Below are 25,937 nucleotides of genomic sequence, written 5' to 3'. Positions count from 1 at the left end.
GCAGCCGCCATGTCCGGGGAACTTTTCCCAAATGCCCGAGTTTCGATCTTGGTTCAACCATATAAACCAAGCCCAAATCCCAAACCAAGTTCTAGGGGAAAAACAAATCTTGTGCAAAAGAACACCTCCCCTTCCCCAGCCTCTGCCCGTTTAACGCTCTCCTTTTTGATTAGCCCATTCGCAGACGCCCTTTTTGGCTTTTGCCCCGTGCCCGTTCAATCCCAAATAAGAACCCAAGAAGGACGCACTTTTCCCCTTCTTCCCAGTCTCTAAGAAAAGACCATGCGTATGTCGAAAAAAGGGTATCATGCTTCCTGCTAACCGTCGTAAACGCGCGCGTTCTTTTCCTCCCGCATCCCTTTCATTCCTCATCTGCCGAAAAACAATTACCGGTCTATGAGACAGGGTCTCTCTGAAAAAAGCAACCCCATCGAAGAAAAGAAATCCTTGGGAGAGACTGCCCAGACGCGGTGTCGTAGGTCGACCGCGACCAGAGGAACCGAGTAATCCGCTTTTGTCTATGTATGATGTGTAATGTCCAGAGAAAAAAAGAGAAAACATGAAAAAGTTGGCGGCGCGTCATGACCCATTCATCTATGTGAAAGCAAAAGGCTCTCTCTGAACGGCAAGAGTAGAAACATGACATCGTGAAGGCTGACGTAGAGATCTAGTTCGTTCTAAATCGTGTCAACCGTGGGCTGCAATTGATGCAAAATCGCACCATCTCGCAGCTCTTCTCTTGTAGAAGGCCCAAGCTTTCGCGATCTAAGGGTATCAAGTTGTTGTCGGGAGTTCTCGGAATGAACAAAACAAGGCGAGGATGTCTATCGTGAAAGCCCGAGTGTAAGCCTTAGAAGCCTGCTCCTCCCAAACCCGGTGTGGGAGGAAAGGCCATGTCTCGCCGCGATAAGAAATGCCGAAGAAAAATCAGAAATCGAAAAGAGTATGATAAGAAACCGAAAAAAACGTCGAATAATATCCGATCAGGCCGTAGGCCATGTCCGCAGCATGGTGTGGCTGCAGGAAAAGGTGGTTGAAGAAAATTTACCACCAAGACTGGCCACCGGCACCGCCAGGGTTGCCGTAACCGCCGCCACCATAGCCGCCGCCGCCGCCGCCACCGCCGCCGTAGCCAGCACCACCACCACCGCTGTAGCCACCGGCGGGAGGAGCACCACCACCATAGCCGCCACCGCCGTAGCCGCCGCTAGCGGGAGCACCACCGAAGCCACCGCCGAAGCCACCGCCACCACCGGAACCGCCGAACTTGCGGTAATCGGCAGTTTGAGTGCGACCGCGACCGCCGCCGCGACCACCACCACGACCGCCACGGCCACCGCCGAACGAGGACTCGCGGGCAATGGTCTCAAGGAAGGCAGGAACCTCCTGGTTAGCCTCCTTGAGGAGCTCAAGAAGCTCGCGGACGACACCACGGTTGCCACGGTTGAAGAAAGCAGTGGCAATACCAGTGTTTCCGGCACGACCGGTACGACCGATACGATGGACGTAGTCATCGATATCAGTAGGGAGATCGTAGTTGATGACGTGGGTGACGTTGGGAATATCCAAACCACGAGCAGCGACAGCAGTGGCGACCAGAATAGGGCAGCGACCGTTGCGGAACATCTCCAAAGCGCGCTCACGCTCACGCTGAGTGCGGTCACCGTGAATGGAAGTAGCGGGGAAGTTCTGGTTGATCAAGAAGTCGGACAGCGAATCAGCCATGCGCTTGGTCTCAACGAAAATAAGGGTGAGACCACCGGCGTGGGTGTGGAGAATGTCGAGAAGGACAGAGCGCTTGTCAATATCCTCAACGTACTCGACCTTCTGGGTGATGTTCTCAGAGGTGGAACCAACACGACCAACGGACAGGAAGATGTAGTCCTTGAGGAAATCGCGGGCGAGGATCTGGATGTCGCGGGGGAAGGTGGCCGAGAACATGAGAGTCTGGCGCTGGTCGACCTTGGGCATGTCCTCACCCTCAACGATACGGCGAATTTGGGGCTCGAAACCCATGTCAAGCATGCGATCAGCCTCATCAAGGACAAGGTACTTGATGTTGCAGAGGGAGATACGGCCACGCTCGATGAGATCGACAAGACGACCAGGAGTAGCGACAAGAAGATCGCAGCCGCGCTCGATCTGGCGAAGCTGAGAGCCGATATCGGCACCACCGTAGACGACGCAAGGACGGACCCACGAACGGTAGGCGAACTTGCGAGCCTCATCGTAGATCTGAGAGACCAACTCACGGGTGGGAGCAAGAATGAGAGCGGTGGGGTAGGCCTTGCGCTGACGACCATAAGCACCAGCGGCGCTGGCGGGAATGGGAGAGGGACCAGTGTGGAAAGACTGGGAGAGAATGGGGAAGAGGAAACCACCAGTCTTGCCGGAACCAGTCTGGGCGCAAGCCATCAAATCACGGCCACCCATGACAATGGGGATGGAGTACTTCTGGACCGGAGTGGGGACGTTGTAGCGGGCGAGCTGAATGTTGGAAATGAGGTGGTTGTCCAGAGGAGGGTTGCTGAAGGTGAGGACGGGCTCGGGCACGTTGTCACCGGAAGCCTCAACGGGAATGTCATCGTACTTCTCGAAGTTGATACCGGTGTGCTGCTTGGACGGGTCGTCGGGGGTACCGAAGAGCTCACGCTCGACGCGGGGGTTGGCAGGTCCGGGAATGTGCTTGCCATCGCGCCACTGACCATCGCCAGAGCCACGGTTGCTGAAGTTGCCGCCACCGGCACCGGCACCGGCACCAGCGCCAGCGCCAGCGTTGCCGCGGTACGCGTTGGGGTTGAAGCCGCCCTGGGGACGAGGACCGCCCCAGCCAGCGCCCTGCTGGCCCTCAAAGCCAGGGCCGGGGGGACCACCGGGGCCACCGGGGCCACCGGGAGCGGGCCAGTTGCCGCCGCCTGGGCCACGAGCGTCATAGGTGTTGTTACTGCAAAACGATAGATGTTAGCTCACGCGCTCTCTTTAATCGGCAGGTGAGGCCAAGGTGATTTTTGACTTACCCAGCCCAAGCGCTGTTGTTGAGACCGTTCACGCCGGCAGGAGGGCCAGCCATAGGAGGAGCAGCCTCGCCCATCTTGCCGCGAAGGTGGGGAGGAATGTAAGAGCGCCTCATCTGGCCCTGGCCGCCCATCTGGGGGCCCGAGGGAGGCTGGTCGATGGACAGGTTGCCCATGCCGCTGCTGAGTTGATCCGCCATGATTGCGATGGTTGGTTTTCTTCTCGGATAAAATCGCGGTGAAGGAGTGAGAGTTGTTTTGTCGTTGGACTGCTGGAATGGAGTCGACTTGACGAAGCTGTTGCTTTTTCGAAAGGCTCCCGAAAAGAACGAATGTTCAAAAGGAGAACCGACGAGAATGAATCGACGAGAAAAGAAGGCAAAAACCGAACAAACCGAATGCTCGCTCTTTTCTCAACGTGTATCGCAAGTATTAAGTCTGGGAGAATGTCTCCTAGAATCCTTTTCGAAGAAAAAACAGATCTTCAAAAGGAAAAAGGAACGACAAAGAGTGGTAAGGGAAATGCGATGCGGATACGAAGGGGGGATGGATTAAGAAATCCTGTTGGGTGTGGTGGAAGAGAAAAGGGAAAAGAAGTTTTTTAACGGGAGCGACCTGGAGAAAAACCCCAAGTGTTTTGGGACCTGTGACTCCACTGCTAGAAACGGGCTGCTCACTGCCTGCAGTTCTAACTGGTTAGATGGAAGGTGGCCTGCCCACCCACTGTGGTAGGAAGGGTCCACTCTTGTGAGGTGTCCAAGGCTTTTGCCCGCTCGCCGAAGCCTCCTCTGCTCTGTGGCACGCTGGCGGCGACACCCTTGCCCGCCTATCTCATCCCAGAAACACCCGGACGGAAGTAGAGGTACCTCTACCTGCAGTTTTCTCGTTCTGCACGCCGTCGCCGCTCATTGATGGGTGGTTTTGTCAGCTTCCAAATGCTTTTCTCTCCAAGATGCTATCGGACTCTACGGACTTTGCTGACACGGTGGTTACCTCTACTCATTTCAAGTGTCTACGGGCTACAGAGAGGGAGGACTTGGAACTGGACCCCTGACCTAAGGTAGGAAGATGACGGAAGCGAGGGGAGCGCAATGTACTGCGGATGGCGGGGAGAGGCAGCGAAGACAGTTGCCGTTCCGACTTCCAACTTCAACCGAACACAAACGAGAGGGAAGGTCCGTCCCCTTTCTTTCTTTCATCCGCTCACTCGCCTTCAGTTTCCTTTCTTTTTGTCTGATCCAGCGCTCGTTTGCCAAGTTGCCCGTCTTTGCCCAGCTTTTTTGCCAGCACAGCAAATCCCACCTTCCTACGTGGGCAGCGTGGAGAAGTGTCAAGATGCCAGATACCTACCCCCAAGGATATTGCCATTTGGGTACGGATCTGGGTAAAGGTTACTGCAAACTCTTGTGAGCAACTGGGACCGGGACCCTGAAAGTTCATCCGCTCGTCTCCTCCAGGGCTTGTCATATCTTGATGGCAAAAAAAGGGTCTTTGTACCAGTACCTCTACAGACTTTTGACCATGTTGGGTCATGGCGATTGGCGATTGCAGGGCAGCAGAGGCAGGCAGGGCAACAAGCGGAACGTTCACGCCTTTCCCTTGCTAGGCCTTGCTAGGCAATTCGGGTGGCAACAAAATGATAACATCATTGCCATCTTCCCTCTTCTGTTAGATCTCGAACGTTTCGTTTGGAAAGATCTTTGCTTGACTTGTTTCAATTTTTGCTACGCACAAACACATCCTTTTTTTGGCTGGCCACTGGACCAACTGCGATTGACCATGCAAGCCCCCAAACCTCAACATGCTGAGTGGCAGGCACAGAAGGGCAGTCTCAGTCACCAGGAACGACATGGAAACAAGCCATTGGCTTTGACCCTTTGGCAGGCAAAAGGCAAATGGCACTTCCTTCGTCGTTGTCCAGATGATAAGGGGCGGTTTGGCCTTTTGCCTCTTGTCGTTTCTTCTATCCCGCGTTCAACCGGTGTTGCTCGGTCTCATGAATGATATCCGGCTCATTCTGCACCACTCCTTCTATCTGGCATTTGCAAATGTCCCTCGGTAACAGACACTCGGATGACAGTTGCAACAACTCACATACATACCGGGCCGCTGATGCTCTTCGCGTTGTTGACAGGTACATAGGTAGGTATGCAGAGACACAGTTATGTATCTTGGAATTGAAGTTTTGCAGAAAGGCATCCCGAATTCCGTATCACCATTCACCAACCATCACGCTTGTAGCGCTCACCGCTTTCACTGTTAATGGGCCTCATCATGTCAGCCAACCATCATATGTACATTGCTCGTACTGCATGCACTCAGCGCTGTTTTCTCTGCGAGCGGTTTGGATGATGCTGACTCAACATATGGATGAGAATCGGCCATTTGCTGGCTCGAGCTCTCCTCACCTGGCTGTTTGACAGTCCTCTGACAATGTGAAATGTCTTTTATGGTTGTCTCAAGGTTTCAACGGGTACCGGTAGTCATGATTTTGTTATAGCTTGTCGGTTTCAGAAAGGTACACAGGACTGATTTGTGTTGCTCCTCGAGCCCCAGTCCCCAGCAAAACCATTTGCCGGACGAGATCCATCACCGACAGGTATAATATATCACCCCGCCATGATTACTAGAACACGTTAGACAGGTTCCTTATCCTCAACTGCGGCAACGATACCTAACCGGCTAGAAAAGTGTTCGAGAAAAAGATCGAGAGAAACAACCCTGACATATCGCAATGGTGTGACAGGGTGTATGATCGGCCCAGGCGCACTCCACACGACACCCTGAAACCGGGAGCCGCAGAGACTGACTCTCGGACTTCACACCTCCAACATGACAGCCTTGTTCCTCCCTCTTTCTCTGTATGATCATAAAATTTGCCAGGGGTCTCCCGTTGGTGGAAGCCGCCTGGACTCATGCATTTCCGTCGTATGGGTATTATTATACAGAGTCGTCCTTCCCCCCGCAAGGCTTCCCAAGCCGCAAGCAAGCAAGCAAGCATCCCCGCAAATTAAGCCATCTTAACCACCTTGTCGTCGTCGAACTCGATATCGATGATGCCGTCCTTCGTTACCGCCTTGACCGTCATGCCCTTGAAGTCTATGGGTAACCTCCTCTTGAGCTCGTCGGTGCACATGTTGAGGAGCTTGATGCCCTGGTGGAGGGTGATGTCTGGGTGGTGGTGCTTGTCGAGGATCGAGAGGCAGTAGTATCTGAAGGAAAAAGGACCGGTCAGTATTTCCGTGCATGACTCCTCACAAAGAAAAACTGTATATAGATATCGGACGAGAGAACATACTGTGCGTAGCCATGGGCGGCATAGGGGACCTCCGCCAACGACGCAAGGTAGTCCAGCCAGTAGAGGCTAGGCTTGTGGGTGATCGGGTCGACACCTCCGAGAAGGAGGTTCACGTTGTAGGGTTTCCGAGAGCGCAAGCTCGTCGCAAGCTCACCGCGGACAAAGTGGGCAAGGGCGGAAGGGGAAAGGTCGGTCTCGTTGCGCATGGAGTAGAGCTGGGCGTTGGCTTGGATGTACTCGGCGAACTGTACTGTTGATGGGAAAGACAGTTGGTTAACTTGGCTGTGTTCAAATGCGCCACCATCACGATATCGCTGCCGTACCTGTGTCACCAGCTTCACCGGAGAATGCCATCAATGTGTGCTTGTTCAGCGACCTTGTCTTGTCGTCGGATGCCTTCAGGATGGTCGCTCCCCGCATAGCGGCCTTGGACGCCGCAATGATGGTAAAGTCCTTGCCCGTGATGCCTAGTAAAACCTCCCTACATGCTGGTCAGTTTGGATATTACCTCCCCAAGAAGCGACCGATGCGACGTACATTTTGGCTGATTGTTTTGTGAGTGATGGATTGATATGTTGTTGTTTTGGCAAGCTTAAGTTGCGTTGGCTTTCACGGTTCTCGTCGTTACCTATGGCGGGACACTGGCAGTTGGAGCTTGACGGGGAACGCGCACTGGAGCTTCAGCCTGCAAGCTGACAAGCACGGGCCAGGCCTTCAGTGCCCGCCATCTTCCATCTTCCCAGAAGGGCTGAAAGCTGCAACCACTGGGCAGGCAAACAGACAGCGAGGGACAGCCCCACTCCGTCATGAAACCTGGGATGGACCTGGACATTTGGAGACAGCAAGAGCCTCCTCACCTGCACCAGCCCGTCGACCCCCGACCACTAACAAGTGGCTAGCCTGATTGGGCGTTACGGGGCTGAAGTGTTCGTTAGCGGTACGGTAAGGTAAAGTACACGGCACGGGGATTCCCTTCTCCGACTTGTTCAATTGTGCCAAGCCAGTGGAGGAGACCTTGACGAATCGGCGTGCTACTCCACCGAGAGAAAGCTTGCAGGGTGGGCAACTTTTTTTTTCCTTTCGAAGTGTGTCTAGGCGCGAACGGCCATACCAAAAATTTCAACTTTGATAGCCATGCAGCAGCGTTGAAGTGAAGCCAAACGCGACCCCAATTCACATTCCAGTGTCATTCCCTACCACCAGACGACTCCAGTGCATTTGCACCGACCGCCCGGGCCGCAATTGCCAACACCATGTCGTCCTTTTTCACAGCGCCCGCTGGGGAAAAGAAGAGGAAGCGTGCCTCTGCCAACGAAGCCCCCCAGAAGCGAGTTGCAACCGGCAAGTCGACTGCCAAATCGTCCTCGGCCAAGGCCCCTGCCGCCAAATCACGCCCCGCCGCCCCCAAGAAAGCCGTTGAGCGCGACGAGTCGATATCCGGCAGCGACATTGACAGCGACGATGGCGACCACCACATCGAGAGAGAGGACGGATCGGAAGGAGAGGAGGAGTCGGACCACGAAGGAGAGACGGCGGCCGAGAAGCGGTTAAGGTTGGCACAGCGATATCTGGACAAGGCACGACAAGAGGTGGAACTGGAGGACGAGTATGCCTTCGACGCCGAGCAGATTGACCGTGATTTGCTGGCCGAGCGTCTTCAGGAGGATGTGGCCGAGGCCAAGGGCAAGGTTTACCGCCAGTTGGCTTCCAAGCTCGACTTTGACGGGGCTGCACACACACAGTTTAGGTGGAATTCGGGAACGGTAACATCAGTCTCGGTCTGCGCGCCGTACGCCTACACCACCACAAAAGACGGCTACCTCACCAAGTGGAAGCTACAAGACCTACCCAAGAACCAGTGGCCACAGACGACCAAGAAGAAGCCAAAGAAGCCGCCTGCACCGCCCAAGAAGAAACCCGAGAGAGTGTGCTTCAACAGAGCGAACCCGACCAAGGCAAAGGACAAGACATACCAGGGCCACACAAACGCGGCCATCCTGACGGTCAAGGCCTCCTCCGACGGCAAGTTCGTCGTCACCGGCGGCGCCGACAAGCGAATGGTTGTTCACGACGCCGAGACCCTCAAGCCCATCCGGGCCTTTACCCAGCATCGCGACGCCGTCACCTCGCTCGCCTTCCGCCGCGGCACCAACCAAATATTCTCCGCCTCCAAAGACCGTACAGTAAAAGTCTGGTCGCTCGACGAGCTCGCCTACGTCGAGACGCTGTTCGGCCACCAAGATGAGATCCCCGACATCGACGCCCTGGCCGGCGAGCGCTGCGTGTCCGTCGGCGCGCGCGACCGGACCGCCCGTTACTGGAAGGTGCCCGAGGAGTCGCAGCTCGTGTTCCGCGGCGGCGTGTCGGAGAAGAAATCCCGTAAAAACCGGGACCAGGAGGTGAACCACGACGGCACCATGGACCAGGTGGCCATGATCGACGACGAGCTGTTTGTGACGGGCGACTCGGCCGGCACGCTCGCGCTGTGGGGCATCAACCGCAAGAAGGCCCTGTTCACGCAGCCGTGCGCGCACGGCATCGACCCGCCGCTCAAGCCGACCGAGGTGTCTGCCGACGCCGAACCGGACGAGAGCGTCGTGCCCACCCCGCAGCCCCGCGCCATCACCGCCCTCCGCACCATCCCGTATTCGGACGTCATCCTCTCGGGCTCCTGGGACGGCTTCGTGCGCGTGTGGCGCCTGAGCGAGGACAAGAAGAAGATCCTCCCCGTCGGCGTGCTCGGTTCCAGCACGGCGCTGCAGCAGCTCGACCAGGCCGAGGCGCAGAAGCAGAAGGAGGAAGCGAAGCAGAAGGCGAAGGAGGAAAAGAAGGAATCTGCAACCGCAAGCAGCGGGGAGGAGCAAGCGGACGACGAGGCCTCGGTGGATGGGTCGCAAGACAACAACAAGAAGAAGAAGCAAGAGAGCGGGTTGATTAGGGGTATCATCAACGACATTGCCATCTTTGAGCGCGGCGACCGCGGCCGCGACGGCATCTGCATCGTGGTGGCCACGGGCAAGGAGATGAGGCTGGGAAGGTGGAAGTACATGAAGGAAGGACGGAACGGGGCTACCATCTTTGAGGTGCCCAAGGTTGCTAGGCGAGCGGGGGCTGGCAAGGGGGAGGAGAGTGATGAGGAGGAGGAGGAAGATGCATAGAAGAAGCGTTGTTGAAAAGGAGACGCACCATACATACCATTCAAGAAGAAGAGCAAGAAAAGAGTCAATAATCGTCATCTGTTGAATTACCACCTGCATTGGACATTGTATCGCATTTGCGGCAGCCAAGCTAGCTATAGAGAAAGAGAAGAACAAGAAGAAGAAGAAGAAGAAGAAGAAGGAGAAGAAGCATGTATTGTACATACCACACACACCACATAGCTTTACTATGTAGCCTCATTGCATTTGAAGGGAGTTTAAAAAAGTTTATTGTCAAAACTTCATCCCGGCAAGGTTTCTTCTGGTGTTGCGGTGCACACATTCATGCTGTCTGTCTCTTGGTAAACTTGTTGATATTTTTCTCTCTGTGGAAACATATATCATGATACCAACAGAGCACGGATCGACTGGTGGTTAGGTCGACTAGACTACGCTACGCTACTACTCTCCTTCTTTGGCATTTGATACTTCATCATCTATCTAGCTTGAAACCTAGATACACCGCCTCCACTCGGTACTCCTCCGCAGGTCCTTGATGGACGGACTTGAACACGGTCACTGGCCTGGGTGAGAGCGTGGGAGACGATAATAATGTACAAACAAGAGCTTGGCAGTTCTAACTCCGAACTTCCTAGACACTCTGTCAAGCAACAGGCAAGCCTCATGAAGACAACGCAAACATACCACCAGCCATGCCATAACTAACAGCCATTGGGACGCCAAACCATGCAATGCAAAAGCGCATTGTAATATGCGTGAAAATGTTTACAAAAACCATACAACAACCAACCGTGTACAACTCCAACGCTCTCTCTCTCTGTCTCCATTGTCCCCGTCTCAACATGACCACAAGTCTAGGTAGAGGCCAGCCATCAACATGTTCCAGTCCCAGTCATGCCAGTTCCACCCACTCCTCTCAGTTCTCATCAGTCAAGTCAATAGGAGTCATCTCCGCGCTTTGCACCGCAGGAATGTCAGACACGACAATGTCAGACACGACAATGTCAGACACGACAATGTCAGACACGACAATGTCAGACACGACGCGCGCCGGAGAGGGTGAGCGGATTTCCTCGGCCTTGGTCTCGACTGCCTTATGCTTAGACTTCGTGGGAGGTTGTTGCTGTTGTTGTTGCTGTTGTTCTACACGGCGACTTTTCCCACTCCCACTTCCGCTTCCACCTGTGGTGTCCACGATTCTCCTAGGTATCTTGGACTTCTGACGGGTATGTTTGTCGCTTTTGCCGTAGGTGGTCTTGTTAATGTTGTTGACGTGATTGTTGTCCTCCTTGCTGGCAACTTTGTGGCTGTCCCTCTTCTCGGTTTTGGCTTTGCTGGTAGTCGTCGCCGGTTTTTGGACTTCAGGGGTAGGTGGATCGAAAATCTCGATCGACACGGGGGGATGCACTTTAGGCTCAGGTGAAGGCGCCGTCTTACGTGCGGGTGATGATGCCTTTGCCTTGCGCGCTGGTGACGGCTTCCGCTTCCGTCGTTCTACCAAGGGTGATTGCGGCCTCGGCGACTGTGGCTTCAGCGACTGTAGCTTCGGCGACTGTGGCCTCTGCGGGACGTTGGAGTAGAACGTTTGGGGGCTTATCTCCTGAGCAATGCCCGAAGTCCGCCTATCAGACGCCGGAGAAGAGTCGGGCAGCCTAGGTATAAATTTGACCTCGGGGCTCTGCCTAGGTGTCCGCGAAGAGACACGCTGTCTGGGAGAGTGCTCGTGGTCCTTGCTTCTAGACCGATGGATCTCGCCAGGCAAAGAACTGTCTGGCAAAAGGTGAGGGACCTCGTCCTCGGGTTCAGATTCGTCCCGTTCCAGGTCAACAACAACGTTGTCAGCCGTTTTCTGAGGCCGAGTAGACGGTCGTGGAATGGGTGTGAGCGAATCTGACATATTGCCCCTAGAAACACCTCTCCCGGCAGCCACAGCAGCAGGGTTGATAACTGTCCCGGTCGTTGGAGAGGCCCCGTACGATGATGGTGACTTGAGGGCAGTTGTTGGCTTTGGGGCAGGAGCAGGTACGTTCCGAGAAACGACTGGCGGTTTAGCAAATTGAGGTGCGGAAGAAACGTTGTCGGCTGCAGAATCATGGGACAAACCATTGCGTCCCGGAGTCTGGCTCTCTGTAGCACTCATCACTGTGTCGGAGGGAGTTGAGCTAGCAGCCTTGCGTCTAGCAGCTTCTTCCTTCTTTCTCTTCTTCTCCTCATCATGCTTTGCCTGATGTTCCTTTTGCTTCTCAAAGATGGTGTTGCGCCAATACTCCCGTAGTTCGGAAGGGTCAAACTCCCAGCCAGGTTTTTCTCTCTGCATCAGGCAGTGGGCGAACCGGTCTGGGTCTTTGACGAACTGTTGGATATACGCAAGCAGATATATACCACAATCAGAGAAGTTGTCCTGCTCTGGGATGTTGCCCGCCTTCATTCCGATCTGCTTCGGAAGATCCTTAATCTTCGTTTGCCTCTTGTCCTCGAACTCTGCCAAAAGGTACTTTTTGAGTGCTCCCACTGCTGGGTAATGGCTGTTACCCATGGAGTCAAGGGTAAGGATCTTCGTCTCTTCCGAGGGGTCCTTTTTGGGCGGCTTGGTTATTCCGTTAAGCTTTTCCCTGAGGTCGTTGTCTGTGTCGTCGGCTACCAAGTCCACCACAGTTTTCCCTGCCCTGTTCGCCTTGTTGCTGTCGGTTTCGACTGGGTCAGCTGACTCGCGAGTTTCTTTAGTTCTGATCTCCTGCCCCTGGTCTCTAGACTGCACATTATCGATGTCTATCATTTCAACATCGTCTGACTTCTCGATTCCAACATCCGATTTTCCCTCGGTGGGGTTACTATTGCTGGTCTCCCTACCACTACTGGTAGGGTCTGTAGAGCGCCGCGGGTGGTTTGGATCCAATCTGCCGGGGTTACAAATGATAGCCACCCACCAGTGATAGTACTCATTGACCGGGACAATAATGTAGTCGTAAGAAAGCAGGTCCACCTTCGATGTCCATCCTTTGACACCATCGTAGTTGATATCCTTGGACTTGGCAGGCTTGAGCTTCTCGTAGAAAAAGGTGTTGTGCACATACACCCTCTTCTTCAGCTCGCTATGCCGCTCCGGGTATTCTTCGAACAAATAGCGTAGACCGAACCCTAGAAGGTTGTCATTCAAACACTGGCCTTCATCCAGCCGTGGGATGTCATCTTTGTCTACCGTTGTCCGATGGAATACCAAGGGCATCCGCCAATCCTTGGACCACTCAGGATGGTCTTCTGTCCACCGACTCACCGGGGCAGACGAGACCGGTGGAGCGTCTATCATGACTGTGTCATCGTTTTGGATTCTTGATGGCCGCTGCAACGGAGATGTAACTTCAAAAGACCGCTGTTCAAACTGGCCGTTAGGGACTTGCTGTGAAGCCAGCAGTTGATCCACAAGACGGGGTCGGCGGCGTGTTAATGCTGTAGGAGACTCTGCGATTGCCTGTGCTGCGGGGCCAACCGGTTTCGATGCCATATTCCTGGATCCTTCCACATCAAGAGCTGCTGTGGTCCGCGTGACTCTTGAATTTGCGAGCGGTGACGGGCTCTCGGATGTGGCCTTTTTGAGCTCGGTCATGAGAGTTTCGTACGTTTTATGAAGTGTTGCACTATTGAAGGTTAGCATAATGATACCATTGGATTCGAGGATGTGTTGTAGTACCTCTCCATCTCTGAGACCTTCGGGCTTAAGTTTTGCGTCACCCACTGCACAAACTTCTGGGCCTCCCTTGGGTTAAAAAACTGAAGCACCATTTGTCTCCCAATTTTGGGTGTCGATGACTGGGTCATTTTTACATATGGAGAGTCCGGATTGTGATGGATTGTGTTAAGTCGTTGGGTGATTGCGAGCCAGTCCGACCCAGGCAACAAATCCCCTTCTGCCGAACATGCGCACAGCTGTAACTGTTTGACGCCCTTGGTGACCTTTCCGACCTCGCCTAGAAAGCACCATCCCTGGGTTTCTCTCTGGATATATCTGTGATTTGGCTGACAGAGGGCACTGTATAGGCGGACGATAACCTGCGCTTTTTGAGGAGGGTCATGGGAGTTGTTCCGTTCTGTTGTTTGAATGCCCCCGTTATTGGTCGACCTTGAAGCTGGCCGCCTAGGGTTGCGGGAAGTGGTGAGTGTTCCAAGGGCCAACTCGTCCTCTTCGGGATCAACGTGACGTAGTGGACGCTTAGCTGGTTTCGAGATCTCCATTGATCTTTTCTGAGGGCTCCCTAGGATTGCAGAATCAGCTGCATCCACCATGCGCCTTGTGGAGTTGGATCGTGGAAGGAGAGGGCCGCTCGAGACACATGGGCTCTTCTCCGCAAGTTCGTCCCGGTCCGAGTTGTCAATATCGTCTCTTCCGGGTTCGATACTTCGCCCGTATCTTTGAGCTGACCGGGGAGATTGGCTTCCCCCGCGGGAGCGATGACGCCTGTTAGAACGGGGTTCGCCGTTTCTCTGGACATTTCGAAATTCGATAACGCCCTCTGTTTGCGGCATGAGACCTGTCAGGCTACCATGACTTCCGGTACGGTCTGTCCGCGCAGCGTACTCTGACCCAGCATCTTCGATAGGTTCCGGAGAAAAGGCGAAGTGGCTGTTCGAATATTCGTTTGCAACCGTTACTGAGCGGCCCTCTTCAGCCCCCGTCTTTTGTTTCTTGGTGGGCGGACCTGTAGCTTGTGGCGATGATTCGAGAGTATTGAGAGGTTTCCAACAGAAACTTTTCTATTTGATGAGACTATTAGAGGAAGCCGGAGCGCAAAGATCGCGGTTGCATCTTACCATCTTGTCGAGAATCCCTGTCATCTTGACTGCTCCCTCTATGGACTCTCTGGATCTTTTTTGTTCAACGATCAGCGCCTAGTCACCAAGCCGCAGAAAACCCTGAGGCCATACCCATAATCGGGGAATGAATGTTGGGTGGTATGGAAATCGTCTCGAGGCTGTCTGCATTTTCAAGCTGGTCAGCCGGCCTGCGCACCACTGGAGGAGGGTTGATCGGAGAGACGTCGGTCGGTGGGATGGATCGTACTTTTTCGGTGCTGGCGCATTCTGTGTTCTCGACAAACGGACAGGAGAAGTTGGGTTCGCCCTCTTCGCGTCTCCCGTACCTGCTACGGCTGCGGCAGTCGAGTTTGTCGGAGTGGGAGACGGGTTTTGACTTGGGGTTGAAGGGCCGGCAGAATCTCTGTAAAGTTGCGGATTGTGGATGATTTAGCTGTGGGGCGCTCGTCTGAACTTCTAGCGGTAGCGGCGCAAAAGGCGCTGGGCTGGCCGGGGGGTTCTAGGCCTGGAACACGCACATGCTCGGCACAAGAATACCTCTTTTTCTGGGGGATGGGATTGTCATCTGCGCCAACGCACCTTGATTGAGCCAGCTTGAAGACCTCACACCTGCGTCGCGGGGGAAACCAGAGTAGGTGATACGCTTTGTTCCGTTTTCCAGGGTTTATTAGAGCGGGCGGCTCACAGCGATTCGAGGTCCTGGAAAGTGACGGGATGAGAGATAGTACGGGTCAGAGACGGAACCGGTATGGTATCACGAGGTATTGGATGATTGACCCGATTTGGTCGGATTCTTGTCCCGCCCAGGTCGAGATTTCAAAGCTGACAATGACGGGATTCGCGGTTGAAGTGCCGCTGTGCACATGGCAGCAAAGTCAAAGTGCCATCGATACTTCCTCTTCTTTGCTATTTGGATGGATGTGTGACCTCACAGCAGAGGGAAAGCGTAACCCAGAGGCTGTAGCTGCCGTCCGGGGCCCCTGCCTCTCTGCCTGCTTGCCTGCCGCGAACAAATCAACTTTACCGTATCAGCGTAAGGTATCGATCAATCAACCACGGCAACATGATGTTACCCGGCATTTTGACCATTGGCACCTCACTTTCCATTGCTTGTCTTCAGCCCTGTATCCACGGCATCACTGCATGGCTCCGATGCTTGTGCTTCCACGTTCCATTCAGCTTATCGCCGAGCCGCTCCTTGCTGTCCTGCCATCCACATCTTCACATCCGTGATCCGCGGCGATGGCACCTACATAAAGTGTCTCAGGCCTGTCCGATTGTCCTCCGTGGCGGCTCATGGCGTTGTCTGGGTCTTCAGCCCAACCTCCAGACTTCTCCTCTCATATTCATTCCCTTGTGTACACCTCACGTGAAGCCCATGGCTTGCTCCCACCATTTGGAAATACCCCTCTTCTCCATGGCAGCAGCGAACTCCTTCACCGTTTCCACTTCGAAAAGGCCTGTCGGGTCACTGATTTGGGCCGACTTGGTCTCTATTAGAGCAGGCTTCGAGGCCAGATGGAAGTCTTTGTATCTCAGTCTCTGGTCAAAGTTTCACATTTGATCATCAGGATTATTGCCCGTCGATATTCGGATATCCAAACGAAACAAGCTAGGTAAAGGACTGACTTGGACGGTGGACACCCACCCCTTGACGGCTTCCTCGCTACCTTTGCAATACATGATGCCAGGACAACCCCCGCTTCGGAGGAGCGCATAGCAGTCCAACTGGCCGGCTGCTTTTCGAAGGTGCGCGACCTTTTTGCGGGAGGTGATGTGGTGAGTCCGGATCAGAGCATGAAAGAAAGCCATTGATGACCATGACAATCAAAGACGAGAAAAAAAAGAGGCATACAAAGAGAACAACTACCGACAAGGCACCACACTTTGTCCAGGTGGGCATTACAAGCACTTTCATTATTCAAGGTTGCACAATTTGTATCATTCATCACGCACGTGTTTACGCGCCATGGACCCACTCTTGGCTGCAACCCTTAACGCGGTCGCCTATTCTGTCCCTCCACACCTTCTCCTCTCGATGGAGGTTATCGCGGGGCAGTGACTGTGCTGACGGGAACACAAGTGAGGCCAATTGTAACCCAAGAGGTTGCCATTGAAACCTGGAATCACACGGACATATCGACCGAACCTTTCTTTCCTTCGATTCCATTTCCACACCACACCGCGCATTATCATTCCATATATAAATGTCATCTTGTTTTCACCACCGTTTTCTTTGTCGCGGACATGAACCAACAAACTCTCCTCCCAAACCTTCCTTGAAAACAGATCGCGGTGCATTCCTTTCCCGATCATCTTTGCATGCCGCCAATTCCCTCTGCCGCCGGCGCATGCTTTCACTTATTTGAAGCGCTTTCTCTATGAACCGGCTTACCACCAACGATGCCCTTCCTTTTCTCGTATGTGTGCGACCTCCTGCAGGCGTTAGACGACAACGAGCGCACCAGATCTGGGTTGAAGACTACCACTACCGCCAAGATCGTCGAGGATTGGTTCACAAAACACCGCTCGCTTATCAACCGCGACGACCACAACGATACTGCACTCCTTTCCACTCTGTTTCCTGAAAAGAGGACCGACAGGGTCTTTAGGTATGGCCCACCGAGATTGGAACGCACCATTGGAAGGGGGCTGGTACTGGGAGTGACCCGAAAGGTGGAACTTGGGAGACATGCGGATGCTAGATGGGGAATGGATCTCGCCGAATGTGTTGAGCGTATTCTGAGGGACACGGTGAGTAGTGCGATGTTACACGCCAAATTCGCTGTGAGGTGGTTGAAAATATGGAACTGACATTGAAATAGCCCAACCCTGATCCCATCAGACCAGTCACTATCGAGGAAATCGACAACCTTCTTCATGACATCGCTTCGCATTGCCACTTTAGCTCCCCTGCAGTGCGCAGCTCACCTCCCAGTTCTACTCCCGTAAGCAGAGAGAAGGCACTTGGAGATATCTATACGATATTCTCCCCTCGAGATGCCAAGTGGTTCACGCGGCTTTTCTTGAAAAATTACCAGCCCGTCATTCTCGATCAACAACTCGTATATCGCAACTATCACCCTCGGTTACCCTTAATACTAAAAGTGCGGGATGACTTTGTGGATGCTGGCCGCATACTGGCGAGCCACAGACACGAACGAACTGTTACTGGGAGGGACGAGTTTGCCAAATACCTGAAACCCAGGTTGGGTGTCAAAGTTGGCCGCCAACCATGGATCAAGGGAAGAAGTATTAGGCAATGCTTGCAGATGGGCTACGGTAGGATGAGCTGCGAAGAGAAGTATGACGGCGAGTATTGCCAGGTTCATATCGACCTCAGTAAGGGCTACGACTGTATACAAATATTATCCAAAAGTGGAAAGGACAGCACAAATGACCGAAGAGCTCTACACGAGTGAGTATCTCTCTATCATATTCAAGAGAACACTACTAATTCCAACCAGTTCTATCCGGAAATCACTTAACCTAAACAAGCCGTCATGCCCTTTCAAGAAAGGTTGCATCTTGGAAGGAGAGCTACTAGTATATAGCGACAAGGTTTGTTCACAATACGTGGAAAAGGGTGTTCCGCGACTAACCCACTCGTTTAGGAAGAAAAGATATTGGACTTTTACAAAATCCGAAAGCACGTCTCCAGGTCTGGTGCGTTCCTTAGCACGGAACAGGACTCACAGTAAGACTGCAACTACGCATCCTTGTTCAGATGATCATTGCTGACTTGACGTAGACGAAACCCCTGGGAACATCTGATGATTGTCTACTATGATATTCTCATGGTTGATGACGAGTCGCTTTTGGCTGTCAAACACTCGGAGAGGATCCAACGTCTGCGAGAGATAGTGACAGAGGTCAAAGGACGCTCGATGTTAATCAAGCGGCAAATCATTGACTGCAGTCGACCATCTGCAGAATCAGACCTACGCCGTGCGTTTGCAACGTGTATTACCAACCGTGGAGAAGGTTTGGTACTCAAACCCGACACCACGTACTTCAACTTTGGTACGTCATGGGGAAACTCTGGCAGCATTGCGATCAAGCTCAAGAAGGAGTATATCCGACAGTTTGGGGATGTCGGCGACTTTGCTGTCGTCGGGGCTCGCTATGATCCGACAAAAGCTAAGTCGTACGGCGTTCCAAACATCAAGTGGACGCACTTTTACATTGCGTGTCTGGGCAACAAGGAAGAGGTGGTGCGCTTCGGAGAAGTGCCGAAGTTTGTTATCACCAATGTGGTCGAACTTAACGAAACGCAAATGCGTGCGTTTATGCCGGCCATCCAACCGGTCGCCGTGGAACCGAAAGACAATAAGGCATTTTCGTTGAGGATCGAGGAAGGGGTCGACGGCAGAAAAACACCGACAACAATCTTTGCTGTGCCCCCTGTCTTCGACATCAGGTGTTTCTCTTTCGATAGACCGGGCAATACCGGGTTCTGGACTCCGAGATTCCCAATGGTGAACAAGATACATTGCGACAGAACTTATTTTGACGTTCTCTCCTTCTCTGAGTTGCAAGAAATGGCAATTCAAGAGACAACAAGGCCTGAGGAGAAAGAAAGCCAGGAGTTGTTGGAGTGGATAGGACGTCTGGAACAGGCTAATCCCAAGACAAGAGGCGTCGAAATCCAAAGCCAAACCACCGTCTCGACAAGCCAAGCGCCGTCGACACCGAACAGATCGTCATGCCCGGACCCTCCACCACCTTCGTCTCCGTCCTCCTCCCTCAGATGTCGCTCAGTTGGCAGGGACTCTTTCACAACCTCGACTTCGGTGGCCATCGCTATCAGATCACCAACAAAGGCCAAAGACCAACCTCGTCTTCTGCCCACAGTGGTTGAATCTCCACAGAGCTCAACCGTCGAACTTCAAACGATGGCTAGAGGGGAAAAGCGACCTCACAGTTCCTCCACCAACCTAGAAGATGACTGTAGCAAGCTGAGAAAACACAACGACCCAGAAGGCCAGAATGACGTTTCCGCATCCCGCAGAGAGAGCATAGCCTCATCAGTTGTTCAACGAGAGCCTCTCACGGCCGTCAAGACTACCTCACCACGACGCAACGCCAACCCTCGCTCGGCCGCTCCTCCTCGACTCATGGGCGCAAACTCCATGTACCAGCCCACTACCCTGGATATGGGGCATCGCCGAAGCACGTCTACCAGGGGACGGGTTTCTCTTCCTCACTCGATGTCACTGGGCACTGGTACTAGTGACTTCACCTTCACTGTGCCCCCATCCACAGCCCAACCTCTCATCGGCTCTTCCCCCACCGCACTTGGATCACTGGCAGGAATTTGCAAGTGCCGCTACCTCGGCGATGCGTGCACAGTCGCCAATATCTCCTTCATGCTCTCCCCCTGCATTGCCGGCTACCTCTGGGTAACAGAGGACCTGCTCGGGTACCACGGGATAACCGAATTCGCGCGCGATCCCAAGGAGTGGGCAGCAGCAGAGCAACTTACTCCCCCTACAGGCACGCCAGCATCAACCACCACCACAGACGCCATTATGGTCAACAGCTCAGCACCAACACCCACCCCCTCTTGCACTCCCAGTGGAACTAAGCGCAAAAAGAAGATCATACTCGTCGACCCCAAAAGAAAGGAGGCAAACAAGGTATTTCTCCAAAGCGTTAGGGACGCGGGCCTACGCCATCGAAATGGCGAGCCGAGACATATTTCGGTGTATGATTGGAGGGTTTTAGAGGAGTTGAAGGAGGAGGAAGAGAGGTGCAGGAAGAGTGGGGAGTGGGATAGGATCAAGTTTGATATTAGGAGGAGCGGGAGTATTTGGAGGAAGTATTGGGTTGGGTTGACTTGAGCTTGGGAGGGGGGAAGGCATTGTGTTGTGGGATATCCAGAGGGCTAGGTGTTGTTTTACTGATGATATTATTTCTGGGGAACAGGCCACATTGATACCTGGTGAGAAGTTTGATATCCGCATTTCATGTCGTTCGATTATGGATGGGGTTTTGAGACGCATTCGCCTGGATTGGAACTTTTTATCAACTCATATACGACGGATAGTTCTGGTCACTGGAAATTTTAAAGTTCCAGTCTCATCTATAGCATATTCATACCAACCCAAACTATCACTCCTTGTTCTCATCCTCATACAACTTCAGATAGCTCGCCTGCAGCCTAAATTCACACAAAACTGTTAGCAACACATAACCAATCAATACCTGACAAAACCTGGCAAAACACGTACCTCATATTCAAATGCTCATCAGCAGTCAACATCTTCTTCTCCCCATTAACCACCGCCTTTCCATTCTCCTCCCCAAACGCTCTTACCCTCTCACTCGGCACCGGCTCCAATTTCATCGACTCAACCGGATGACAAAAGTAAGCAATACTATACCTTTCCCCTTCACCACTTTCCCCCTCCACCAAACTGTTCCCCTTCCCTTCCTGCCCTTCCTGCCCCGACCCGTTCGCTTGCGCTCCCGGAAAAACAACCCGATGCACCGTACTCCTCAACAACCCATTAGTCCAATAACTCAACAAATCCCCAATATTCACCAGTATAGGCGGTTGCGGATCATTTTCCGTCCCTGGCGGGCAGACGGGGACGGGCACCCAGTTTCCTTCTCTAGTCTGGATTTCCAACCCTGCCTGCCCCTTTAATCTGAAAAGCAACGTCATACTTCCATAATCGGAGTGGGCGCCGGCTCTGACATCTTCTTTTTCCTTCACACTAGTTCTAGAAACTTCGTGCCCCTGGGATTGGGATGTGAGGGAGGAAAGAGAAGGGTAGTAAAGTAATCGGAGGATGGTACCGGATGCGCCGTTCTCGCGCAGGTGAGCAGAGGTGAAGAAATCGGGAGGGGAGACGGAGAGGCCGATTCCCAGTAAGGTGTTGAGGCGGAGGGAGAGGTGGTGGCATAGGGTGTGGAAGCGGGAGATAAATGGTTCTGCAGAAGAAATGGTGGGGGGGATTGGCTGTTGGAGGTGGTTGGTGGGAGAGGGTTCGCCGAAGTTGAAGGCTTCTTTGAAGTCGCCGACCTGCAGTGGAGGAGGAGAGGGAGGTTAGTGAGTGGGTGGGTGAGTGAGTGAGGTGGTGGTGGATGGGTGAGTGAGTGGACGGACTTACACGCTGGTTCTTGGGATCGAGGGTCTCATAGTGCATGGCTGACCACTGGAGGTCATGGTATGTTTGGTTAGACTGTGGTCTTTATCGTTCGAATATGATGGTCCCATAAGACGAGACATGCATGGTATATAGACAGGTTCAACGTACACCCCGATTGTTCTTCTGGATGGTGCATGCTTGCTTCTCTTCGACGGGAGTCTCCTTGAACAGCTTCCTGGCCTAGAAGTCGGAGATGTTTCAGCATCAGTCTTCTTTCTTTCTCGAAAGAAGGAAATCGTGATAAAATACCAATTCAAACGCAGCATCTACGTCTTCAACGGGAATGGCTTTGCCCGTGTTCTTTATATAGATGAAGCCATGTTCGATAGCGGCCTCGACCAGCTCCTTGGCCACTTGGGCCTGGTCTTGGTTGTCATCGGAGATGTCGATGACGGGAATCTTTGCGACGCTGGTCATGATCGGGACTCGAGATTTTGAGGAATATGGAAGTGAGTGTTCATGAATGGTGATAAGTTGTATTTGTATTGTGCTGTGTTTGTCACCAGGAACCCCTCTCGGATACACGGTGGTGCTACAGGTACAGCTACCTGATTCAGCCCCAGTTAAGCATGCCCCTCTCTACCTTGTGCTGATAAGAACACACAGACTGACGATGATCGTGAGATTGAGTTACACAAAGTAAAGAGTCTATTTGTCTATGAATCTCGGTTTCGCAAAGAAATCCGATTACGTTTCGATGCAGCACGTCGAAAGATACAGAAGTGGAAGTGCACAGCACCCGGCATCACGAGCATGTGCCCATGATGCCGATGCCTAAACACATAGTCTTTGAGAGCGCTCAGGCCATTTCACGAGTGGGTCCAAGGACTTGGCGTCACAACAGATAACTAACCGCGTTTGGTGGTCACCCTTTGATGTGGATGCCAAGGGTCCAGGGTCGAAACGTCACTGACCGCGACGGGTGAACGCTCACCCACTGCACCCAGATCGCCAGAAGCAGGCATCGACACCTGCGACACTCGGCGACACCCATTTTTGCCGGCCAAAACAGGACGCGACGATGCACACACACGGGGCTTCCGAGCGCCCGCACAATTTGACGACGATGGTCAGAAATTGCGAGAATTAGGGGCACGCCCCCAACAAGCCATTCGAATACTCTGAAGAAGTCAGGTATTCCATCCCGTCAGGTATCCCGTCGGGTTGTCATTCAGGTCACGGTCACGGCCACCACGGCACAAACCTGGAAGGGGAAGCTGCTAGCATCATGTCGGTTGAAATGTATTTTCTTTCTCCGTGTTCCTTCCTCGTTCTCGCCAACTCCTTGTGCCTCCCATTCACTCAGCTATGCCAATCCCTTCATCCCTTTCCGTTTCCTCCTCCCACCACCACTCCCACCACCACTCCTCCCTCGCAGACCTCGCAATTTCTTCGGTTGCCCACCAAGTCATGATTTGTTTGCATCGCCATCTCCTTCACCACCTGCCTCTGTGAATCAACGCACGCTTCGGCCATTTCTGCAATCGGCATCATCAGCATAGTCGAATCGGTACTCTAGACAAATAATCACGAGATCCATTCATCCCCTCCTTGCTATCGCGCATTAACTCCAGCTGGTTGCTGCCGTTTCCTGCGATTAGGGTTCGATTTCCCTGCGCGCGCGCCCAGTCTGCGGTCGGACTCTGCAGCCACATCACCAAGGAAACCACAAACGGCCCATCACCAACCAAAACCTGCGTGTACTGCGATTTCCGCCGGGCGCTTGCTGTCTAGCCCCTTCGTCATACCCGCCGTACTTCAGCATTCGTCAGCAGGGTCAGACCGAATAGCTCCGACGGGCAAACCGATTTTCGATTACAGCAACCTGCGACCCGAGAGCCACCCGTGCTCTCCCAGCTAAATAAAAAGCCATGGCCGCCTCACCCAGCTCTCGTGCTGCCTCTCCTGCACTGTCAGATGTCGACATTCCCAGTTCCCCCGCCCACCAACCTGGGAAGTCTTCTCACACTGCCGCCAGCGTAACTGAGGACAACGACGCTACCATGGCTGCCACCCCCGAACCAGGCGAGTCCAGGCTGCCTCGTGGGAAGCGAGGACGTGGCCGAGATGATGGATCAGGGACCAACGTTATTGGAAAGATCAGGCATCTGAAAAAGGAGGACGGAGAACCGCTCTGGCGAAAAGACATCCAGTACGACTTCCTCAAGGCCGTGTTCGACAACGAGCAAAAGGTTTTCACCAACAGCTACGAACCCGACAAGATTGGCAAGCAGTGCTTCGCCGATCTCTACATCGACACAATGTCCAGGAGTAGCAAGACATCAAAAGTCCTTCGCGACAAGCTGCTTAGTGATCGTGATGCCGCGAAAGGAATGGCCATGGTCTGCCTCCTCGTCAACATTGGTCGTATGAACACAACACTCAACTGTAAGTTTTCTCGAGGGATATCCGCCTTGCTCTTCTTTGTTGCTAACAATGTCCTCTGCAGTCTTTCCCGAAATGCGTGCACAACTCCGTACATACCATGCTATTCCGTCGCTCCAGGCCCAGCAAGACCCCCACGCGTACAAGCAACTACAAGATGCTCCCCGTCTAAAATCTATCCTCAAAGGAGGCGCCGAAGATAGGGATGAGCCTAACTCTATCGACGCAATCAAGGCACGCGCCACCCACGTACCTAGGACAAACCCCGTCAATCTCTTGTTCGTCATCTGCCAACAGGCTAGCAAGATCGCCGAGCTGCATTTCCCCCCTGGCCGAGAGTTCCATGACTTGATCATGAAGACCAACTATTCCAGCACCAGCCGCGCTCGTGCCTTTCTATGGCTCATGTGGTTCTACCTCGAGTCCGACTTCACTGAGGAGGGCTGCGATGAGAATCCCTTCGGAGCAGGTGTCGACTATGGTCTTGACGTTGCAAACCAGGGCGTGCCGCACCTGGTAGAGATGACGAAAGATGAAGAGGAAGCCGAAAATAAGGACCCCGACGAAGAAATCAAGTTCGGCTTGGACAAGCAAAAAATGCGAGCCAAGATCATTGAGGCAGATCAGCAGTTCATGGTCGAGAGCCAAACTAGAAAAGGGGGTAGAGGCCGTGGCTTCCCTGCTGGTGATGAGATTGGTCCTACAACTGGCATCCTTCCCCGAATCAGGCCTTCCAAGGTTGATAGCGACCTGGACAGCATCAGATCCACTCCGCCGCCTAGGGCTTTGGTCGGTAGGCATCCTGCCGCTTTTCCACAAACTACTAACCGTAGGGGTGGCAACTCCCTAAAGTATCAGATCTTCGAAGGCTCGTCACCCGCTGGTGGACAGATGCTCGAAGGTGTTGTGCACCGGAAGCCTCGTCCACCAACCGCGCATCAGCTTGCTGTTGAGCGTAACAGATCTCAACGCGTTGAATGGATCCTCGACCGAGGACTTAGGCGAAGCCACCATCGCAGCCGTAAGCAACGTCGCGTCGATGGCTCCATTATTCGTGTGGTCAACAGGCTCGACAAAGCCAAGGAATGGGCTGATTTCAGCGATAGCGAGGATGAGGAGACCGTTAACTACAACAAGCAGGCTCTCCTCGCAGGGGCCGTGAACTACACCGGATTCGGGGAGAATTACCCCTTCCGCGAGAAAGGCTTCGTTGGCCTTTGCCAGCTTAAAGACGAGGAAGATGACTTTGGAGAGGAGTTCGCCTCGTACTCGGCCTCATTGAGGCGCGCCCAGCGCCGACTCAGCCGGTGGGAGGAGTCCAATGATCCGGACCTCGGCGTTGTCAGGCCGATCAAGCGGCCCAAGCTCACTAATGGAGATGCCAACGGCGATGGTGAAGGCCATGGTGACGAAGGCGACGGGGAGGGCTCGCCGTCCAAGCACGACATCGATCCGGCAGAAACCGAGGACGAGGCCGAGATTATGGAGCGCAATGCCCATCGTCGGGCTTATGTGCCCGCCAACAAGCCGGTAATTCTTCGCACCGGCAAGACAAACGGCATCCAGAGACAGGATACCGCCGATACCAATGATGCCGATACGCCCATGGACGATGTCGATGATTTGGATGATGACGACAAGGCGCTACTTGGCCTAGGCGATGGTGAAGGCGAAGGTGATGACGTCGAGGATGACGCCGACGGTAATGACGATGGTGAACGGGACGCCGAGGACCAGGAAGATTTGGACGATCTTGATAAGACATTGTTGGGCATGGACGGTGACTCAGAGTCAGAGTAGAGTCATACTCGGGAGATTACCCATAACGATGCTACCGACCAAACTTCAGATGCCTTTTCACCCGCGCCACGAATTCGCCACGACGGCAAATTTGACTGTCCGGTTTGTCCACAAACTGGCTTGTCATACAAGTTGTTGAAGCGACATCTGTGCACATCGCATAGTGATTTCGCCCAGAAAAATGCTACCAAGTATGACATACATTTATGTCCGGTCTGCCAAAAGCCATTCCCGGATGAAGGGCGGATAAAGGGACATCTATGCTTACTTCACCCCGATTTCGTCAACGAAAATCCTACCAAGTATAACTTTATTC

At 53.4% G+C, this 25,937-nt stretch overlaps 8 protein-coding genes across 8 annotated transcripts; 3 read left to right on the top strand and 5 right to left on the bottom strand.

Annotated features, from left to right (window-relative positions):
• Window positions 1-1,044: 1,044 nt before the first annotated feature.
• On the bottom strand, window positions 1,045-3,214 carry B0H65DRAFT_419067 (P-loop containing nucleoside triphosphate hydrolase protein; the record flags this gene model as incomplete). Its single annotated transcript, XM_062824179.1, has 2 exons — window positions 1,045-2,944; window positions 3,018-3,214. 2 exons carry the CDS (start codon window positions 3,212-3,214, stop codon window positions 1,045-1,047), a joined length of 2,097 nt encoding a protein of 698 aa, XP_062684705.1.
• Window positions 3,215-6,024: 2,810 nt separating this feature from the next.
• Window positions 6,025-6,851, bottom strand: B0H65DRAFT_506823 (nucleophile aminohydrolase; the record flags this gene model as incomplete). The annotated part of the gene is made up of 4 exons (XM_062828094.1): window positions 6,025-6,226; window positions 6,313-6,562; window positions 6,636-6,800; window positions 6,821-6,851. The coding sequence occupies 4 exons, from the start codon at window positions 6,849-6,851 to the stop codon at window positions 6,025-6,027; spliced, it is 648 nt and encodes a 215-aa protein (XP_062684704.1).
• A 504-nt stretch (window positions 6,852-7,355) lies between these two features.
• On the top strand, window positions 7,356-9,740 carry B0H65DRAFT_457773 (WD40-repeat-containing domain protein). The gene has a single exon (XM_062826371.1). It carries the CDS (start codon window positions 7,566-7,568, stop codon window positions 9,468-9,470), a length of 1,905 nt encoding a protein of 634 aa, XP_062684703.1. The 5' UTR covers window positions 7,356-7,565; the 3' UTR covers window positions 9,471-9,740.
• Window positions 9,741-10,260: 520 nt separating this feature from the next.
• B0H65DRAFT_116963 (uncharacterized protein) lies at window positions 10,261-14,486 on the bottom strand. The gene is made up of 4 exons (XM_062820671.1): window positions 14,391-14,486; window positions 14,277-14,331; window positions 13,159-14,219; window positions 10,261-13,105 (listed from the first exon to the last, which is right to left on the bottom strand). Exons 2-4 carry the CDS (start codon window positions 14,298-14,300, stop codon window positions 10,387-10,389), a joined length of 3,804 nt encoding a protein of 1,267 aa, XP_062684702.1. The 5' UTR covers window positions 14,301-14,331; window positions 14,391-14,486; the 3' UTR covers window positions 10,261-10,386.
• A 1,158-nt stretch (window positions 14,487-15,644) lies between these two features.
• Window positions 15,645-16,091, bottom strand: B0H65DRAFT_421258 (uncharacterized protein; the record flags this gene model as incomplete). Its single annotated transcript, XM_062824330.1, has 2 exons — window positions 15,645-15,821; window positions 15,909-16,091. 2 exons carry the CDS (start codon window positions 16,089-16,091, stop codon window positions 15,645-15,647), a joined length of 360 nt encoding a protein of 119 aa, XP_062684701.1.
• Window positions 16,092-16,539: 448 nt separating this feature from the next.
• Window positions 16,540-20,472, top strand: B0H65DRAFT_116943 (uncharacterized protein). Its single transcript, XM_062820670.1, has 5 exons — window positions 16,540-17,033; window positions 17,105-17,697; window positions 17,747-17,840; window positions 17,894-17,976; window positions 18,031-20,472. Exons 1-5 carry the CDS (start codon window positions 16,683-16,685, stop codon window positions 20,120-20,122), a joined length of 3,213 nt encoding a protein of 1,070 aa, XP_062684700.1. The 5' UTR covers window positions 16,540-16,682; the 3' UTR covers window positions 20,123-20,472.
• B0H65DRAFT_116891 (uncharacterized protein) lies at window positions 20,258-22,133 on the bottom strand. Its single transcript, XM_062820669.1, has 5 exons — window positions 21,686-22,133; window positions 21,545-21,616; window positions 21,398-21,442; window positions 20,513-21,309; window positions 20,258-20,442 (listed from the first exon to the last, which is right to left on the bottom strand). The coding sequence occupies exons 1-5, from the start codon at window positions 21,851-21,853 to the stop codon at window positions 20,394-20,396; spliced, it is 1,131 nt and encodes a 376-aa protein (XP_062684699.1). The 5' UTR covers window positions 21,854-22,133; the 3' UTR covers window positions 20,258-20,393.
• A 989-nt stretch (window positions 22,134-23,122) lies between these two features.
• On the top strand, window positions 23,123-25,783 carry B0H65DRAFT_116881 (uncharacterized protein). Its single transcript, XM_062820668.1, has 2 exons — window positions 23,123-23,824; window positions 23,886-25,783. Exons 1-2 carry the CDS (start codon window positions 23,308-23,310, stop codon window positions 25,619-25,621), a joined length of 2,253 nt encoding a protein of 750 aa, XP_062684698.1. The 5' UTR covers window positions 23,123-23,307; the 3' UTR covers window positions 25,622-25,783.
• Window positions 25,784-25,937: the final 154 nt, after the last annotated feature.

Source organism: Neurospora tetraspora (assembly GCF_033439725.1).
Source record: "Neurospora tetraspora strain CBS 560.94 chromosome Unknown B0H65scaffold_2, whole genome shotgun sequence".
NCBI lineage: Eukaryota > Fungi > Ascomycota > Sordariomycetes > Sordariales > Sordariaceae > Neurospora > Neurospora tetraspora.
Note: the sequence above shows the minus strand (reverse complement) of the source record. Positions and strands in the feature narration are given on the sequence as shown.